Source organism: Pristis pectinata, chromosome 7 (genome assembly GCF_009764475.1).
Source record: "Pristis pectinata isolate sPriPec2 chromosome 7, sPriPec2.1.pri, whole genome shotgun sequence".
In the NCBI taxonomy this organism is placed as follows: domain Eukaryota; kingdom Metazoa; phylum Chordata; class Chondrichthyes; order Rhinopristiformes; family Pristidae; genus Pristis; species Pristis pectinata.
Genome location: NC_067411.1, coordinates 65,854,586 through 65,875,561, shown reverse-complemented (window position 1 = coordinate 65,875,561; position 20,976 = coordinate 65,854,586). Strand labels below are relative to the sequence as shown.

At 39.9% G+C, this 20,976-nt stretch overlaps 1 protein-coding gene across 1 annotated transcript in view; it reads left to right on the top strand.

Moving 5' to 3' along the window:
• The window catches only part of kank1a (KN motif and ankyrin repeat domains 1a), an 83,041-nt gene that overhangs the window by 39,787 nt on the left and 22,278 nt on the right, over nt 1–20,976 (top strand). Inside the window, 1 exon segment of the mRNA XM_052020628.1 lies at nt 8,955–11,603. Coding sequence (XP_051876588.1) covers nt 8,955–11,603 — 2,649 coding nt within the window.

Genomic DNA, 20,976 nt, shown 5'->3' with positions numbered 1-20,976 from the left:
TGTGCTTGCCTCGATCTAATAGAGCAAAATCCAGATTAATTTAATGGGGTGGATTTTAAGATGTGTTTTAAACTACCATCTCCTTTCAATCTTTTTGAGTCTGGAAGGTTGGCAGGCATGTCTAACAAAAGCCACAGTTGGTATATGGACAAAAGAATGTTGAGCAAGGAGATGAGAACATTTTCGATTGTAAGGCTACAGAAGGATGGCAAGCAATGAATGAAATTAAACACAAGGGAGATTCATAAATTTGAGGAACTAGGTGCCAAACTACATCAGAGGTTAGGAAGACCTGAAAATTCCAGAGGGTGAGGAATGGTGAATCTTGAAAAGCAAAGGCATTGAATGAGTTTCAACATCAGATGGACGGAGAAGAGCCATGTTACAGAAGTGAAAGCAAGTATTGTTAGAACACTTTGGCCTCAGTGAGGTTAAACCAGCAATAATGCTGAGTTGGGAGTAGCATCAGATGATTACCATCTATCATAATTTACTAATATTTGTGTTTCCATGATGTTGCTCATAGCAAATGGCATCTGCTCTGCTTTATCTATCTCTGTTGGATAATTTTGTAGTGAGACTTTTTTTTATTGTTGGTTTTGGGGTTATTTGATGTTTTCAGATGCTCATTTCATGGTGTAATAAGGATTCCCTCATTACCTGTTTCATTATTTCCTGTCTCCTAATGTGTTTTCTGTCCAGGTTTACTCTTCCTGATCAAAATCGGGTTTATTATCACTGACATATGTTGTGAAATTTGTTGTTTTGTGGCAGCAGTGCAGTGCAAGACACAAAGACATTAAAAGTTACTATCTCTCAACATTCTGCCTTGAGCTTGCCATTGCCCTGTGTGAGGTTCTTGTTTCTGCACCCCTTTCTTTGTCTTTAGGATTTAGGCCATTGTGTCCTCTTTTTGCCTGTTACTTTAGCTCTTCTCTAGAAGTCTTGATGCCTTAATTACCCCATCCCTCTTCCTCCTCTCCCCCCCCATTATCTTCTACCTGCCATTGGTTTCTTGCATTTGCCTTGTCTGTATTCCCCGTACTGTGCCTTCTCCCATCAGTTCTAGCACTTGTTTACCAACCTCTTCCAACTTCATTGATCAAGCCATGTATTTACCAGTCTAAAGTTTTGTTTTCTGCCTTCACATTTTGTTTGTCATTGCTTTTGCCAGATTTCATTCCATTTTTGCCCCCAAATTAACATCCCTTTCCACCCTACTCTCTGCAGTCTTCTGACACAGAGAGTGGCAAATGACTTGTGTCTCTGACATTTGGATCCTCTGAACTGTGGGCAATCTAAGTATTGATGCCAGCCTGCCCCTCACCATTGCCAGGCTTTTTTATTCCTCTCCACCCACCACTGTTCCCATTGCAGTTTGCCTTCAATGATTTTGCAAATTCAGCCATTTCATTTTGAAATGGCTCATTGCGACTGCTGGTTTGATAAGTTCAGTAATTTTCTACAATTTATCTGAAGACATTATATATTTTTAAAAATCAATGTGATATTATAGTAGGAATTAAACAAGTGTTTGACAATTCTGTTTGAATGAACAGAAGAAACACTGTTAACTTTCAAAGGCAGTGTTCAGTGGTGGTTTGCAGTGCTGATACAGATCCAGGGGGAGCAGCTTGGCACGAGAGAAGTAAAAGTCTGGGCCCAATACATGTGCTGAGACAAAGATAAAGTTAATGCTGGAAGAGGCAGCAGTGAGGACAAGTGTGCTGGTGCCAAGGGGAGCCCAGCTGCAAAGATAAGGCAACAGAAGAATTGGAAAGGGATTAACTTGGCATCAGAAAGTTGTTTGAAAGAAATAAGTAAAATGTCACTGGGGCTGGTGCCATAAAGCATGGAAAACCTTGATGACTGGCAGGAAAAGTGTTAATAAGATGGTAGGAGGAACTAAGCAGCCAAGCTATCAAATGTTGTAAAATCTCAACATGATTAAATATGAATAAGCAGGCATTAAGCAAGAAAAGTAATATACGAAAGTGTAACATTGTCATCACATCAGGGTTAAGTGCAGCAAGGAAGAAAGATGAGCTTGCATTTAAGTGGTGCCTTTCATGTACTTTTTAAGATGCTTCAAAGGGGTTTATGCCTAATGAAATGATTTTTGAGGTGCATTGCAAGAAATGTAACAAGTAGGCTGCCATAGACAGCAGCGTGATAATTATCAGCTAGTCTTAGTAATGTTAAGGATGGACATTAACCAGGGATCTAAAATGGTTCTGTGGGATCCTTTGCACCCACTAAGCAAACAAGTGGATTTGTGATTTAAAATTTCATCCAAAAGATGGCACCCAAAAGTCCTATAAGTACTGGCATGTCTGCTTAAATTTTTGAACTTGTCTCCAGCCTGGAATGTAAACTCAAAAACCTTCTCAGGCAAGATTACCACAGCTGATTTGTAATGGACAAAGTGTGGACAAGACTTAAATTAAAAGCACAGTGTAAGATTTTATCTTAAATATAATCTTATTTTTAAATATGATCTCCAATAGTAGACCATAAAGAGTTCTCTGAAGTGATAAAGAGCTGTGGAATTTGTTGTGTTAAGAGGCTGATTATCCCTCTTGGACCTGATGGATCCTGAAAAAGTTTCAGGGTAGGACTGAGTGCATACTCTGATAGAAAAGTTTGGGGTTTGGCTTGGATCAGGCCATGCCATGCTGGCCTTTCTCAGTACTTCATCTAGGTATGTACCACGTGTCCTCTGTTCTTGATCTACAGCAATATATGTGCAGTATAGCAAGTTCTTTGTTCCGCTTCTCTGTAAATGCTTTTGGGTTGGGTCAAAGGTGTAGAAAAATACAAGTGCTTGGGTGGATTTTTCTTTACTCTTAAATCCAAGCAGACGTCCAATGTTGTGTTGCATTAATATATGAATGTTGTGTGTGTACATGTGTATGTAGTTTAAAGTTTAAAACCCACCAAGTAGCATTTGGAACTAAATATTGATTTTTATCAATGGGAATGACATAGCCTACAGACAAAATCTGTTTGCACTTAACTAACCAAACAAACACTCAGTGTATTTTGAGGAACTGGTATTGAGTTAATTTTACCAGTGAGCATAATTCCTGAAATAGTCTGGAGTTGTGTTCCATGTAAAAGTCATAATTGCATCTATTCCACCACTAGCTCCATATGGATTTCATCCAAAGTGCTTCCCTAAGAATTGCTGAAGCAAAGAATCTGCAAACTAGTCAACTCTGCAGTCATGCACAGGAAAGCAATCTATTAAAATAAGAATTCTTATTTTACAGTTTCTGAAACTTTGTTATTTAACATAGTCAAGGCTTTTGTGTGCAATGTTCACAGTAAAATGGATAGAATTGCAAGCTGCTTTACCAGAATCCCATGTAGTAAGAATCATGAGAATCTGATTTATTTAATTACTGTGAACTAGTAATACTTGACCCAACCTGGTCCATATGAAAAATTTAGAAAAGTGCAGTTGCTGTGCTCACCCTAACCTGTGGCATTTTGAACCCTACTTCGCCTATTAGTGACTACAATTGCAAAAAAATTGAATCCGAGGTCTTTCTTTCAGTTTGTGTTATATAGGTTTCCAGTATTGCCCACCTGGATCAATAGTCTATGAAACCGTCTGGATAATGTGTGAGGACAGCAATTGTGCGATAACAGGTGCATTTTTGAGAGTAACCAAGTGGTAGTGTTCATGTTCGAGTGCTGTCTAGCTATTTGCGCCTCAAGAGGGCAAACTAAATAGCATTCCGTGGTGAGATATCTCACTGTCGCTCCCTATGTTATCACTGAATCTATTTGTAACGCAATATCATTCCCCACAGTGATCTCCTAACTCAGTATGTAGCCAGAAATTAACTCAGGGCTATGAGTTATGGCATCACATCATATTCTCTTATTAAGTGAAGATGAAGGCATTTCAATACATCTTTTGACCACTATTGCATGGACTTATGGCAGTAATAATAATCTGAAATGCATAGTAGAAACAGCAGCATATTTGGAATTATGTCACTCTTCAGAATTGTGAGGCTCCACACAAAATGCCAAGCTAAGGTTGACATTGTATGTAACGCTTGAATCTTGACCATGCACACGGATGCATTTACAACTCTCATTTGACTGAAGATAAAATGAGATCATTGTCCTGGTATCATTGGAAGCAGACCTTCAGCGTGAAAGCACCAGTTGTTTAAAAGAATTTGAAAATGATGGGAAATCTTATTTAGCTATAAAAAGAATCAAAAATTTGATATAAATCTAAATAAGCTGTAATGCCTTAGCACTCGTACCACACATGCCAATGAACCCAGTTTTTCAGTCTGGAAATTTAAGGTTCATTAGGCATGTCAAGCGGATATAATCTGAAGTAGAATGAAATAATACTACTTTGTGCAGCTGTTTGAGCTGTAAATGGGTTGCAGCACATGAGTATGATTGAATTTCAAACAATTGATTGTATGAAAACCAGTTATTGTGTACACATCTGGATACAATGTACTATTGGTGCTTTGACCCACACAGTTGTACTAGCCTGTGCAAGGCAGCACACATGATCCATTTTTAGAAGGCCATTGTTCTGCTTTTAGCATGGAATCCTTGCATCACATAAACAATTGACATATAGTATGAAGTTGTTGCAATAATGCCACTTTTGGGCTGGATTAGTTCTGGTCCCTCTACTGAGAGTTATTCCTTTTGAGCTTTCCTTATGTCCTAGCTAACATTTATCTGTTACCCATTACCACCAAAACAGGTCAGTGATAAATAATATTGTGTTTGTGGGACTCTGCATTCAAAGTTGCCTAAATAATAGGAGCAACTACTCCTCAAATCTAACTTACTGAATGTAAGGTGCTCAGGGTGAATGACAATATACAAGTACCATTCATTTCTTTTTGCATGCAATTTGAAAATTTAAATTAGTAGTGTGGAAGGTCCAAATGCAAGAGGAAACACTGCCTTAATAGTAGGTGTTTGGGTTAGTGTCCAGGTATTAAGTGTTACTGGATATGGAATTACTGTGAAATTGGAAAAGTCTAAAATATTAAAATTGGAAGGAAACGTCACCAACCCCTGCCCCCCACCCCCCCCCCCCGCCCCGTCACTTGAGTATTTCAGTTTTTGCCATGATCTTTAACAGCATGATGGCAGTTATAAGCATTGTAGTTACATTTTTTACCAGATGAACTCCTTGTACAGAGTTTTTGAATAGCTGGGCTGTTTGGATGATTCCTGTTTTTGATATCTATATTTCAAGCATGTTTAGTCCCTGCCACATTTGAACTCCTGACACATTTCCTCCCCCCACCATACCTCTAGCCTCCAATGCCTTGAGATCCACTGCCACTATTAAAATGCAGCATTGCTGCAGATTGTTCATTCAGATGCAGAAGGACCACTCCGCTATCTGGTCTTTCAGCCCCTCTTGCCTGCTCTGGCATTCAGGAAGATGGCCAATCTTTTACCTTGACACAACTTTCCTGCACTAACCCATATCCTTTGATTCCTATGTTCAAAAATTTATCGACCTATAACGACTATACATAGCATCTGAACCTCCACAACCTCTTTGGTGGAGAATTTCACAGATTGGTGAAGAATTTCTTCTGATCTCCTCCCTGAAAGACTTGCCTCTTGAGACCATGACCCCTGGTTCAAGGCACCTCAGCCTACTAGAACATCCTCCCCATATCTGCCCTGTCAAGCCCCATAAGGATTTTGCATATTTCAATGACATCATCTATCATTCCTCCAAGCTTTCAGCATTGTAGGCAGAGTCTGCTTAATCTCTCCTCGTGGACAATCCCTCCCATCCCAGAAGTCAAACCCTATTGCAAGTCTATCCTCCTTTGGGTAGGGAGACCAGACCTATACACAATATTCCAGTTGCTATTGACTGGGGTTCTATTTAATTTCAGCAAGACATAGTTACTCATGTATTGAAATCCTCATGCAATAAAGGGCAAGGTGCTTTCCTAAATGCTTGCTCTACCTGCATGTTAACCTTCAATGATTCTTGCACAAGGATACCCTTGCCTCTCTGAACACTAGGCTTTGAACTTCTCACCATTGAAAAGAAATGCTCCACTTTTTTTAACTGGAATAGGTGACCTCATTATATTCCATCTGCCATATACTTGTCCATTCCATATCCCCCTGAAGCCTCTCCACATCCTCCTCAAACCACACCCTGCCATCGGTTTTGTACCATCAACCGATGGAAATACTATACTTGATCCCCTCAGCCAAATCATTGATATAAATTAGGACCAGTTTTATTAGAGGAGGTCCCCATGGAGTGAGTGAGTTTTCACAGATTTCTTGGTGCCTCTTCCAAATCCCATAAGGATATAGTGAGCATCCCCAAATTCCATGCAGTTGGTGTGCTGTGCACTTTTTCCACTTGCTTCTGGTGATGACTTGACTCACCAAACAACTTTTGACCCCTACATCAGACATGGTTATGATTTAAATTAGGTTGGACGCCAAGCTGCCAGATTTCTGTATGTATCAACAAAGTTATTCTGTTGATCATTATAGTCATTAATTTGAAGGCCGTTCATATCTGTGCATTTAATTCAGTATCGTACAAATTACTTCATGTGTAATGCAGAAAACCTATTGTATTACATATTCTATTTGCAGTATTCAATGAGTTTCATTTAATAGACAACAAATCTCCCCCTTGTATGCATGTATTTTGTAATGTAATGTTTTTACAAAAATAATTCTGCTTCCCTGTGGGCAAAGCACAGTGATAGACTGTTTGCGCCCAGGATGAGAAGTCTATGATTCAAGTTTAGGTGCCCACGTTGTTTGTGATATTTGTGTGAAATTAGCAATTTACTCTCCCTGACACAGCACAGAAGCACCAGCTCCTTGATGCCATGAGGTAGAGCGTTCCAGCAGGATATGGTTGGCTTCGGTCCTTGTTCCCTTGTCTGCTCTCCTCAAGAGCCTTTTATTCAGGTCCACGTGGCCCAGCCCAGTCAAACCAGCTGTTATCCAATCACTGATTCAACTAATGCCTAGCATCAGTCAGTCACAAGAAAGATGGTGCCACACGGGTGGGTAGTGCCTGATAACACAGCCAATCAGGATGGTCTGCACTTGATGGAACCACAGCATTCACTGAAAACTGGACATTTGGCTGCTAACTTGCCATGTGGACACACAGGCCAAGAAACTGACTGTCTGGAGAAGAAATGGAGAACTGTGAAATGCTTGTCCCATCCATCATGTCCACCAGCTTAGGATGGAATTCATGTTCTGGTTTTCAAAAATGGCTGGGAATTCGGGGGAAAAAAAGCACCACACAAAAAGCTCACTAATTGAGAAGCAAAAGAGAGATTTGACATTTTCTGATTTTAAAAATATTAAAATCACCGCTCAATTTGGAACATGCACCCATTTCCTATAATTTGAAACTAAACTTTTACAGAAATTTAAAACCTATCTGACATAAAAGACACAGTTTTCTTATTTTGAGACTCGTGGAACCAAACAATTTTATTTGCTGTTATGAGTTTAAAACTACTGTGGTATGTGGATTTTATAAAGAAGTGCACATTTGTATACATTCCCCTCCACCACCACCACTTTCCGTTGAATCAATGTTACATTCTAGCAGAATATGCATTGGCTTTTTTAACATGTCAGTTGAATGAACAGAAGAAGTTCTGTTTCAGTTCAAAAAGACAGTGTTCAACAGCAGGTGGGGGAGCTGGGGCATATTTCGAAAAGGCATTTCATTGGTGTCTGTCCAGCCTCTGCTACGGTGTGCTGTACTTGGCTAAGTTTACTCTAATACTGGAATTTTCCCTTATAGGGCACAGCATGAGTAAGAGCAGGCAGGGCTTCGGTTGACAGCTTTTTCAGCCTGGTTGAAGTTTGCTGAAAGTATTTTGAAGCCCTGAGTCAGAGATTACAAAAGCAATTTGTTTCATGAGGTTTGGAGGAAGAGGGGAGAGAAAAGTTTGAATGTAAATTTAACCACCATTTCAGAAGCTGGATCTTGTTTCCTCACAGTTGCTTGTCTGCAGTTGTAAGTAATGGAATTCTCCTTTCCTGTTCGGTAGTATAGGCCAAAACTATCACAGTTCATGAATGTGAAGAGGCAGCCGTTCTTTTTACATCGTAATGTTGCTTCAAAACAGCTCAATAATGTGCAATAATTAGCTTGCCTGGATAACTTTACCCAGAATTTCTTAGGATTGTTCTGTCTTCCTGCCTGTTATTTGATTAGACAGTTCCTCACTTGCTGTGGAATTTCAGACCCTGTCAGAAACGGGTCTGACTGCATATTTTTAGTGAGTATGCTCAGAGTTGAGCACAACCTGATTGGGACTGTACTGTAACCAGTAAGAAGCAGTTGCTTAAACACAAGGGGATCGAGTACGTTTTTAAAACTTCAAGTTAGTAAAATGTGAAATCTCTTCTCTTTTATTGTAGCAAACTTGGAGCAGAGAAGGAAAGACTGTCAGCAGTGATTTTTGTTTTAGTAGGAATCGTTCACGTATTTACTCTCTGTTTCTAACTCTCACCCTGGTGGAATCTTTCACGATACGGTTCACTGCAGTGAATGTGGTCACCTGATTTAAGGCACAACAATTCAGCTCAAAAGCTTAAGCTGCATCAAGTTCCATTTTAACAGAATGTCATAGATTGGTGCTAATTAAGGTATCTGTAGTGATAGATCTTTATCTACTTAATGTGGCATTTTAATAAAGTTGTTAAATCCCTGAAATGCATACATCTTGTAATATAGTTACAAACTCTTCAAAGCAAGATTGCATGCTAATCGTCTTTCTGTTCTGAACATTGTGTTAACTGTTTCAACAAAGATTGCTCAGTTGAAATGACACTTAAAAAAAACTTATTTCCTGCCAGTTTCTTTGAAAAGTACCTGTGTTGCATGGACAATAAAAATCAATTTTATTTTTCATTTTCCCCAACAGAAAAAGGAGACTGTTCTTTAAACGGAGAAGATGAGAAGGATCCGCAATCTCCATATTCTGTGGAAACTCCTTACGGTTTTCAAATTGACCTGGATTTTCTAAAATATGTGGATGATATACAAAGAGGAAACACTATAAAGAAACTGAATATTCAAAGAAAGTCCAAAGTGGTTAAAGGTCCTGCAAACCCTAGAAGTGCTGGAGATCAGGTCAGTGGATGGACATCGACAGAATCCCTGTCCTCTTCCAACAGTGAAGATAACAAATTGTCACCATCCCTGTTTATTGGTGCAAGAAGCCAGCATACCCCTCAAATAAGAAGTGGTGGAATTGAGGCATCCCCAGCACTTTCAAGTACTCAAGAAAAGAAACTGTTACCTCCGCCTTCACCAAGGCCAGCAGCACATAATTTCCATGTTGAAAAAACTCTGATGGAAACCCGCAGAAGGTTGGAGCAGGAGAGACTGATCATGCAGTCTACTGTCGGAGATGCACGGCGCCCTAGGTTTGCAAGTTTTGGAGGCATGGGTTCAACCAGCTCTTTAGTTTCATTTACAGGATCCACAGGGTTAAATCAAGTCTCGCCAAATTCCCAGCAAATTCAGAACGGCTTCCAGGCAAATGGAGATTACAATCCTTATTTTGCTTCATCAATGGGCAGTTCCATTCGTCACAGCCCTTTGAGCTCAGGCATCACAACGCCTGTCACAAACGTCACCCCAATGCATCTGCAGCATATCAGGGAGCAAATGGTCGTTGCACTTCGGCGGCTCAAGGAGCTGGAGGAGCAAGTGAAAACAATTCCAATTCTACAGGTAAAAATTTCAGTGTTACAGGAAGAAAGGAGGCAATTAACAGCACAGCTGAAAAGCCAAAAAACTGTGAAGCAGAGCACTGCTTGTGGGTTTCGAAAGCGATCCTACAGTGCAGGAAATGCAGACCATTTTGAACAGTTGCTACAGACAGAGCAGGGTGGAGAGCTGCACATCGACTCGGAGGATGAAATGGAAAGCTTAGAACAGAGTTCTTTGAGGATGGAAGAGTTCAGGCAACTGACAGCAGAAATGCAGGCACTTGAGAAAAAGATTCAGGACAGTGGTGATGAGAAGCAGAGCGCACAGCCATTGGTGAAAGCAAGAGAGTACAGGTCGGTAGCTGTTGGAGCAGATGTGGACATGAATGAATTTGTAGTTTATCATCGAGCTGAAAGATGTTTCAAAGATGTGGCAGTGAGGGCAGCTGTTGACCAGACCGATGCCAGTATTGGGGTCACTGAGACTCTATTGGGTATCACCACAGAGGCTGACATGGAAATTGAGCTGCAACAGCAGACTATTGATGCACTGAAAGAGAAAATTTACAGGCTTGAGGTGCAATTAAAGGAAGCCACTCATGAAGTAGAAATGAGTAAACTGAAATTGGAGCTGCAGGTTGCTGGATCAAGGAAAAGGACAGATAAATATGTAATGGCACAACCTCTGGCCACCAGTGCATCAGTACAAGCAGTAGTGCAAATGAAAAACCAAATAGTAGGTGACCATGTAAACTATTGTGATGCTTGTGTAGGCACTCAGCAGCAAACACACAGCACTGGAGTCACTTGTAGGCCTGATTATCAAGATATTGCTGTGGGTTCGGATATACCCATGAACTGTTGGGTTGTACACGAGAAGGTGGAATTGCAGGATATGGCTGTGGGTCACCGTGTTGTAATGTGTGACAAAGCAATGAATTGTGGACTGAAAAGTTTCTGTGATGCAGCTGTAAATACAGAAGGAACAATGGAGGAGCAAGATCTTACCAAGAAGAAAGTCAGGGAATTTAAATCAATAGGGTCTGGTGATTGTTCAGTGGATGTTATTATTTGCCAACCAAAAGAGCTGATGAATTCCGGTATGAACACAGTGCAAGTTAATGCAGTTGATTCAGCAGTAATGGCAGTACCCCAAACAGCAAACCAACAAACACACACAGATGTGAACAGATTGAACCAATTCACTAATACTGAGCTAGTAACGCTAAGAGACTCCACCACCAATACCTTTGCGAGCAATTGTAATAAGGAGACCAACACTACAGCCATTGAAACCCGAACTGTCGCTGTGGGAGACGGTAGAGTGAAGGATATCAATGCAACTGTTAAAACCCGCTCCGTTGGCGTGGGCACAACATCTACTTGTGACATTGATTTGGAGAAGTCATCATCTGTTAAAACCAAAGATTTTGGAGTTGGTCAGTTAAACATAAATGAAAACTTCCTTGTTGGTTTGAAAACAAGAAATATTGCTTGTGGCACTATCAATCAGCAACTTGTGCCTGCTAACACAAAGAGCATCGGTGTTGGTGATGACTCTGTGTTTGCTGCGAAATACCAAGAGACAGAGCAAAATCCTGAGGCAGAATCCACGTTGAACCACTATGTTGAGCGTGTACAAAAGTTGCTGCAGGAGCAGCAGATGCTACTTGCTGAAAATTATACTGAACTAGCTGATGCCTTTGGACAACCCCATTCACAGATTGGGTCCCTCAACTCCCAGCTCCTCAATACGCTGACTTCTATAAATTCGGTCATGAAATATGGGAGCAATGAGGAAATGAGAAGCAATGTTAATGTCAACGCTTGTGCAGATTCTGCAGGTGGAATTACAGGTTAGTTACAAATTTAAGGTATTTGTGGAGATGTATCTTTGTAACTAGGAGCAGTGCTTTCATTGATTTCATCATGCCAGCTAATTGTAAATCTTTAGGTTTAGCTTAAACCTGTTGCCATTGCATTCTTAAATTAACATTCAGTTCAAGAACTTAATGATTGATTGTTGCTCAATGGAATTCTCTGCACAGCACCATCACCCTTTTTGTTTTGTTCAGACGTGAGATAACTTGTAATGTCAAGGGATTCTATCTACCTTAAAATCTGTTGACAAAACATTGTAATATTTTTGTCCTGAATTGTTAAATTTACATAGAAACAAAAGAAATAGGCCTTTTGAGCCTACTCCTTAATTCAATACAATCATGGTCAATCCATTATCTCTGTATGTTTCTGCCTTTTGTGGATAGGAGTCTCTCTACTACCTCCTTAAATGCATTCAGCAATTTGGCCAACATCATCTTCACTGGTAGAGAATTTTACAGGTTCACTTTCAATTAGATCCCCTCTCTTCTGAACCTGAGTAGAAACAAACCTTGTTGACCCAAATTTTCCTTGTAATACAGTCCAGCCATCCATGAATCAGTCTGGTAAACCTTCACTGCTCTCTCTCAATGGCACTTCTATCCTTTCTTGGGTAAGGAGATCAAAACAGTATGCAGAGTATGATGGTTGTGTTCTCAAGATCCTGTGTAATTGTACTAAGACATCCCTGCTCCTGTACACACAACTCCTGCACACACAACTCCTGCTGTGAAGATCAACATATCATTTGCCATGTTAACTGCTTGCTGCACCTATATCAATACACAAAAAGAGTGCTGGAGGAACTCAGCAGGTCAGGCAGCACCCATGGAGGGAAATAGTTGATATTTTGGGCTGAGACTCAATGTCGACTATTTATTTCCCTCCATGAATGCTGCCTGACCTCCTGAGTTCGTCCAGCACTTTAGGGTGTATTGCTCTAGATTCCAGCATCTGTAGAATTTCTCATGTCTCCTGCTGCATCTGTATGCTTGTTTCCAGTGTCAGGTTGCTTTGTACATCAACATTTCCCAATCTATCACCATGTAAATAACTGTCTTTCCACTTTTCTAAACATTTTTCCACGTTAGACTGCGTGTGCCATGTTTTTCCTATTCTTATCCAACTTGTTTACGTTACCTTAAAGCCTCTTTATGGCCTTCACAATGAGCAAGAAGTCTCACCCAGTTTTGTCAGTGACAAATTTGGAAAAAAATTATACTCTATTCCCTCATCCAAATCACTGATGTATAATGTAGCTAGTTGGTGCCCAGGCATTGATCCCTGCAGTACCCCACCAATCACTGTTTACCACCCTAAGATAGTCCCACTTATTCCTTCTCTTTCCTTCCTGCCGATTAATTTTCAATCCATGTAAGTATATTGCCCTAAGTTCCAGGTATCTTGATTTTTGTGCCTTAACCTCTTGGGTGGGAATTTATTTATCAAAGGCCTTCTGAAAATCCAAATACACTATATTCATTTGCTCTTATCTATTCTACCAGTTACATCCTCAAAAAAAAACACCTTGGTTTTATTGACCGCTGTTTCCCTTTTCATAAACCTATGTTGACTTTGTTTAATCCCATGTAGAAAATGTCAATGCCTCTTATGACATTTCATAATGTACTGCAGCTTTTTATTTACTACTGTTGTTTAGCTAGCTAATCTTCAGTTCTCTCCTTTTTTTTTCAAATGGTGGGGTTTCATCTGCCACCACTTTGAAGGAACTGTTCTACTTGTGTCCTATGAAAACAAAAACAAAACACTTCTTTAAATCAGGAAATGTGGAAACACTCAGCAGGTCAGGCAGCATCTGTGGAAGGCAAAACAGTTGCCATTTCAGGTCCGGGACCCTTCATGAAAAATGTATTTCTTTGTTCCCCTTACAAATATTCCTGTTTCTGACTACGACAGACTTATTTGTGTTAGCTAAATATTTTTTGTAGAAGCTTTTATTGTCCACTTATGCTCCTTGAAAGTTTTCTCTCGTACTTTTCCCATAAATCAAACTCTTAGTCCTTCCTATCATTAGAAAGAATTTGCATTAAAGACAACAGCATCTAGAAAAGACTGTATGACTGCTATGAATATATAAATTAAAATAAATGTATGATATCAAGTATATGGATTTAGGTGAAAAATTAAAGCTCAAGTTTCATTTCTTTTTGTGGTTCACCTGCCAGCAAATTGCTGCCTTTTCAATGAGGGCTCTATCCTTTTGTTTATTCTATCTGATGAAAATTTCAAATCAATGTGATAGCTTCCTCAAATAAAACGTTCTCTCTGGAGCTGAAGCAGGAAAGAATATGTCACAGCTGAAAACCTGATATAAGTTATATTCTACTTACCACTGTTATACTAACACACTACAGAAATTAATGCAAGCTGATAATTTGCATCAAGTTGCCATACCACAACAATGACAGATATGTTCCTGCCAATAAGTTAGATGTTTATTCACTTGAAGTTCAAAACAAAATTGCAGATACTGGAAATATGAAATAAAAATAGAAAATGCCAGCAACCCTCATCCAGTCAGGCAGCACTCTTGTGGGAAGAGAAACCTTAGAAATCTAGGGGTAGTTAAATCAGTTCTTGCACTGACTGTTCATTGCATGCAGCCAAACAGATTGTGAATGGGGAAAATATTTGGTTTTAAAGCACTTTAAAATTTTCATTCTTTGCCTTTCACCAAAAATTGATTATTAGTACCATTTGTAAAAGACAAAAATACATTATTCACATTGCTGCAGATTAATAAAGGGTTTTGATTTTAAAAGGAAATGATTTAATCTATCCAAGGTCACTTCACAATCAACCCAAAGATGTCAGCTGGCTCAGTGGTAGTAATATTCACTTGAGTGGGAACAAAAAATCCTGGCATTCATGTCCCACTGTGCAGAGTCATGGGGATGTTGGGTCATTATTGTGACAATAATTATCTCAGCCAAGTTCATTCATTAATCAATGTTTAACAGGTTGAGATTAACTTTCATTTATCCTACTGCTGTCTGAGACCTTGTTTTGTGCAAGGTAACTACCATTGTCATTGCACTTGGACTGGAAAGATGGTTGGGACCTCCTGAAGGATGTCTTTCTTTCCAAGCTGTTGTTTCCATCTCATGCCAACACTCATGCTTTCTCTGCACTCTATTCTATTTCTCCCTCCCTACATCTTTCTCTCCCCTTCACCCTGCCCAACTGAAAATGCTGGAAAACTGAATTAACAGAATATTCTGGAAGCACTTAACAGGTCAGGCAGCATCAATGTGAAAAGGAGTGGTTAATGTTTCAGACTGGAGCTTTCATCAGAACTGGGAAAGAGAAAACAAGAAACTATCTTTTACAGTAATTATCAGGCCCTGTCTCTTCAGCTCTCGCCAACTGCAGATGCTGGAAATTGGAAGCACTCAGCAGGTTTGGCAGCATTAGTGGAGAGAGAAACAGTTAACTTTTCAGGTCAAAAACCTGTCATACAGAACTGAGAGAGAAAATAAGTAATAAATAATTTATCAGGATTTAATAGTTCATATTCAGAGCATGTGAAGGGATTTTACTGTCAGGTGATAATGTGTCTGAAGTCTTTCCCTTGTGCTTCTCTTGACCAACCTAAATTGATGTATTCACTGAATATAATTCTTTTCCTACTCTAGTATTTGAAATATAGAATCAAGCAGAGAGTGTGATTAATTTCTACACTCTAAGTGATCGCCCAATCATACTTTGTCATTAAACGTGGTCTGGTTTAACTTCAGTTTTTCTCCTTTCTGCATGCATTCCAATTTGGAAAGCAACAGCTTTTCAATTTTCATTTATCGAGTCACCAAGCTTTCTTGAGCAGATACTCGTACATCTTAGTTGATGCAGTTTACGAAGCACTTTAATTACCTCAGTACAGTGGTTATGTTGTGTTGAAATTAAATTGTTGGTTTATGCTGACTTTGCACTCTGAGAAGATGCATTACAGGATTTGACAGGGTAAATATATTCTGTGACCTGAAAGAATGCATTAGTGCTTGGCAAATTCTTAGCTGATTACATCATACAACGGTTGAGGGCTGGCAGTTGGTCATTAATAAAATGCCATAAATAAAACTTACAGAAAATAATCCTTCAATTTAAAGGTTTGATTCACCAGATTTTGTTTCAAATTGGATTCAAAGCTGAAGCAGCTCGGTAAATCAATAGTTTCTTGCCACTTAATTGCTAATTATGCACAATTCAGTTCTCAGCACGAAGTTGGTCATGGTCTATCTAGAAGTGGATTTGGGGGTGTGGGGACAGGGGTGCAGCCCATGCTGGGGTTGGGCAGGGTCACCTCTCGTCCTGATCACCTGTAGCATACAGTGAGCAGTGGAACGTGACTGGTTTAATCATAACCACTTTCGGTGTGATTTTTGGATATAAAAAAGAATTTTACAATTTTTACAATTTGGGATGGTACTGTAACATTTTTAGGTTGTGGCACAGATAATACACAAAGGATGAGACCACTTAACTCGGTATTTCTTTTCCCCACTTTGGAAGAGCTATTCAATGAGTCTCATTCCCTTAACTTTTTCAGTGGCTGTGGAAATTTTCCAATTCATGGCGGTTTCTTTTTGGAAGTTGATGAATCTGTTTTCACCACCTTTTGGACAATTACTGGGCAAGCATTATTTTTCCCTCATGTCACCAGTATCCATGTGCTCTGGATGCTCATGCATAGTTTCAGGAGTCCAGCTTGAATTGTTGCCTCTATATTCTGTCCTTCCCCACTCTCATCTCCCCTCTTGTTTCTGTTTTGGTATCTCTCTATCTCAGTATCTAAGATATTGGAAGATAATTTTAGATCATGGAAATGTATAGCACAGAAACAGACCCTCATGGCCCACCTCACCCATGCTGACCATGATGCCTATCTATGCTAATCCTATTTGCCTGTGTTAGGCTTGTATCCTTCTACACCTTTCCTATCTGAGTAACTGTCCAAATGCCTTTTAAATGTAATAGTATCTGCCTCCACCAATTCCTCTGGCAGCTCATTCCAAATAGTCGCCACCCTTTTGTGGAAAAACTTGCCCCTCAGATCTTTACATTCCTTCCCCCTCACTGTAAATTCCTTCCCTCTCACTTTAAACCTATGTCCTCTAGCTCTAGACATCCCTGCCCTGGGAAAAAGACTTTGATTATCTGTCCTATCTATTCTGCTCACAATTTTGAAAACCTCTGTAAGGTCACCCCTAGACCTCCTATGTTCCAATGAGACTAAACCCAGCCTAACCAATCCCTCCTCATGACAACAGCCCTCCATTCGGATAATATCCTGGCAAATCTCTTCTGCGCACTCTCTATTGCTACCCTGTAGTGTGGTGACCAGAACTGTAGATAATAAGTGGTTATTAATACTAACAACCAAAGGTACTTTATTTATAAAAGAACTTGCATTGGGCAATGCAACATTTCTTCGTGGCTTTCTCTCTAGAGACAGACATCCTCTACCTGGTAGAACACTATGGCCTGTTTTCTGTGCTGTAGTGTTCTATGATTCTATTGGTAGGGCACGGAGGAGTGCGAAGGAACAAAGGGATCTGGGAGTTCAGATACATAATTCACTGAAAGTGGCATCACAGGTAGACAGGGTTGTAAAGAAGGCTTTTGGCATCCTGGCATTCATAAGTCAAATCTATGGTTTGACAATGAAACATTGTATCAACATAGAGCAATTGGTAATTTACTACAATTCATAGTGGTACCAACCAGCATTACATGTTGCACTTTTGAATCCTGTCCTTTCCACCCAAGTGTCCTCCTTTACACTCTCTGAACTGCCATCCCATCTTCTAGCCCCACCTACTGAGGCCCCTGTCCTCTCTCCAAGTCAAAATCCAGGCAAGCAACAAGGTAGGCCTGGTAGCAGGTGGGAAACCTGTATGCTGCAGTCATCAGCCAGGCTGCATGTACAGATGCAGCATCTGATCTGTGTGTGCAATCTGGGAACAATCCCTGAAGAATAAGGACAGGTAACCACCCCACTAAAAGGCCAAATGTTTTTAAAGTGGTGTGTCTGGAACTGGCCATAATATTCCAGCTGGAACCTAACCAGTGTCATTGAGTCACGGAGTACAGAAACAGACCCTACAGCCTGCCATATCCATGCTGACCATTAAGTACCTATCTATACCAATCCTATTTACCAGCACTTGGTTCACAGCCTTCTAGGTCTTGGCGATTCAAGTGTTCATCCAAACACTTGTTGTAAGAGAACCTGCCTCTACCACTTTGAGACAATGTATTCCAGATTGCAACCACCTTCTCTTACGAAGGTTAGAAATCCATTTGTACTCAATTCCATGGATCCTATTTAAAGAATTTTGTGTGTGTATATACTGTATACAAACCTACGCATGCACACATACATACACACCCTCCCCCTCCTCCGTCATTTTTTTCAAACTAACACCACTCCACCTCATTCGCCTTTAGTAAAATGTGCTGTCTGCTGTCTCTATTTTGCTAGTTTATTGACCTGGTGTGAATGGTTCTCTTTCCATGCTTTACCATTTTCTTTTCTGTGATTGCTTCTTCTCCATTTTGGTTCATGCATAGAAAACAAGAGGAATCAATAATTCCCATACCTGATGTACAGTTAGGTCTCTGCCAGTGGTGATCAGAGCCAGGAGTTTTTCTTCCTATTTGCAACTTGTAACAAAGATAAGAGGAGTTGAACATTTTAAACATATGGCTCTCCAAAATACAGGAAAATTATAATGAATCTTGTAAGTGCCCATTGATTACCCTGGTGAAACTAAATCTGTGGTTACCATTTTAGTTTCCTTCCATGTACCTAACTGGAACTTGTGGGATTTTTATTACTGTGTAATGGCTGATAGCAAACTTCTAAGTTGTGCATACTAGTTTCTTGACTAAGTACTGAATAACTGCTGGGAGGGTGTAGACAAGTCTGCATGTTGTTCCTACCAGGAGAGTCTGATGTATTGAAACACAGGAATAACATTCATAATGGAGACTGAGGGAGAACTTGGAATGTAGAGCCAGGCTGTTCAGTTGAATAATTATAGGTTTATGTTTGTAGAAATATTTCACATTTTTGCGATTAGTCATATAGTATAAATACATGCGCGCAGTTAAACATTTTAATTATTTTATGAATTATAGATTTGTGTAGTCTTCTTGTTTATGCCTGAGAACTGCAGAAAATAGGATCATTTAATTGTATTGCTTGCCTCCTAGAGGTACTTAAAGTTTAAGAGCTAAACAGAGACATGAGACTGCAGATGCTAGAATTTGGAGCAACACAAAGTGCTGGAGGAACTCAGTGGGTCAGGCAGCATCTATGGAGGGAAATGGACAGTCGACCGTTCATCTGGACTGGAAGGGAAGGGGCAGATGGCCAGTATATAAAGGTAGAGGGAAGGGGTGGAGCAAGAAGGGATAGGATAGGTCCAGGTGGGGTGATAGGCAGATGAGGACAGAAATGGTGTCAGAAGCTGGAAGGTGATGGGTGGAAGTGACAAAAGGCAGAATATGATAGGAGAGGACAGTGGAGCCTGGAGTAAAGGGAGGGAGGTGGGGAGGGGAACCAGTGTGAGGAGTGTGTGGATGATGGGCGGTGGGGGAAGGGGAAGACCTGGGGTGATATGAGCCAATGGATCAGGAGAGAAAAAAAGAAAACTAAAGAGGAAAGATAGGGGAAAAGGGACGGGGGGTGGGGGGGGGGGGGAAACGTTGTGGAAGTTTGAGAATTTTACATTCATGCTGCCAGGTCTTATTGTTTTTGGACGTTTCTCATCTACATAATTAAATGGTGAAGATGTTCAGTTTCATTCCCTTTTTGCTTCATGGCGTTGGCTTCTGCCGGGTTGTCCTTTTACAATAGGCCACTTTCAGCACTTTCCTCAATTGACTATTCATTTGCAAGCTTGAGTAGTAAATAACGGTAAATTTACTTGTAGAATGCCACTCCAATTGCTTCCAATTCTGTTCTTAGTCAATATATCAACTCAGGAAATTTTAAGTAGAAGCCATTGTACAACAGTTTCCTTATCCCAGTACTGGAGTGATGAAGCTAATTATGAACAAATATGCTGGGAGAGATCTCTAACTGAACACAAACTACATAGTGAATGTGAGATTTGTCCAGTCTTAGTGAAATGAAATCCTCATTTGACAGTACGTGTACTGAGTAAGTACTTCGGGAGGGGGTGGCTGTCAAAATATTTTTCAAAAAGCAAAATGTGCTTCCTCCATTCAGCAATTGCCATTCAGCTTTGATGCAATAAGAAGCCTTTTGTCAGAGTCCTCAAATGACTCTTGACACCTCACAGAAATTTTACACAATATAAAGGAAAATTGTTCAACACTAGGTACAATTGGTTAACTTTAGATAAAATAATCCTTGAGATTTGCACAGACTTTTTAAAAAGTGTTTCTGCTAGACTCAACCTCGCTGAGGAAAATAAAGGCACAGATGTTTAAAGTATGAGGCTATTTTGATCGGATGAAACTGTGGTTGTTGGCAACGATTAACATGGCAAGCTCATGTAAACAGGAAATTTTTCTTTCTGGGTACTTGTAGTTCTCTGCCTTGTGCTCATTTCTATGCTGCTGAAGAAAATGCAGGCAAATACATTCCATTTATTCAAAGCATTGGACTTTTTTGTATTTACATCCTTTATCATGGTATACAGAACGTGCTGGTTAAATGGAATTTGGGTAACAATCTTGTCAATATCAGCTATCCAATTCTCTGGTCCTAATTGAATTTCTTGTTGAAGCGTGCAAATGGTGAATATCAAGACGGAGGGTGGAAACAAATACATAAAATGCTGCAAGAACTCTGCAGCTAAACCAGTATCCATGGGAGGAGGGCAGAATTGGTGGCAATAGGGGTAGCTCATTAAAGTTGTAAACATTAGCTTTAAAGTATGAAAGATAGAGGGAAGAAACTGAAAATGTTGGAAGTCTGAAATCTGCTAAAAGCACACAGCTCATTAATGAGCAATTGTGAAATGGAAAGGACAGTTGTAATATTTTGGGTGGCGTTTTTTCACTCTAATGATGCGCTTTGAAATATTTTTCCAGCATTTTCTAAATTCAATTCTGTTTGACTGCATTTTAAATAATAGTTATCACTTTGTTTTTATTTTTAATGAGCCAAATTGTTGGTAGAGTTTGGTCCCACAAGTGTTGGCTACCCTCTCATATCATAACATGGGAGCTTTGACATGTAGATTGCTTGGATTGTTAAAAGTGAACCCATTCCTGATGTCTGTGAAAGGATACTGCAAGAGTCGCTGAATAGAATTCTGACTAATTCTCCCCTCTCTAACTGAAGAGAATAGC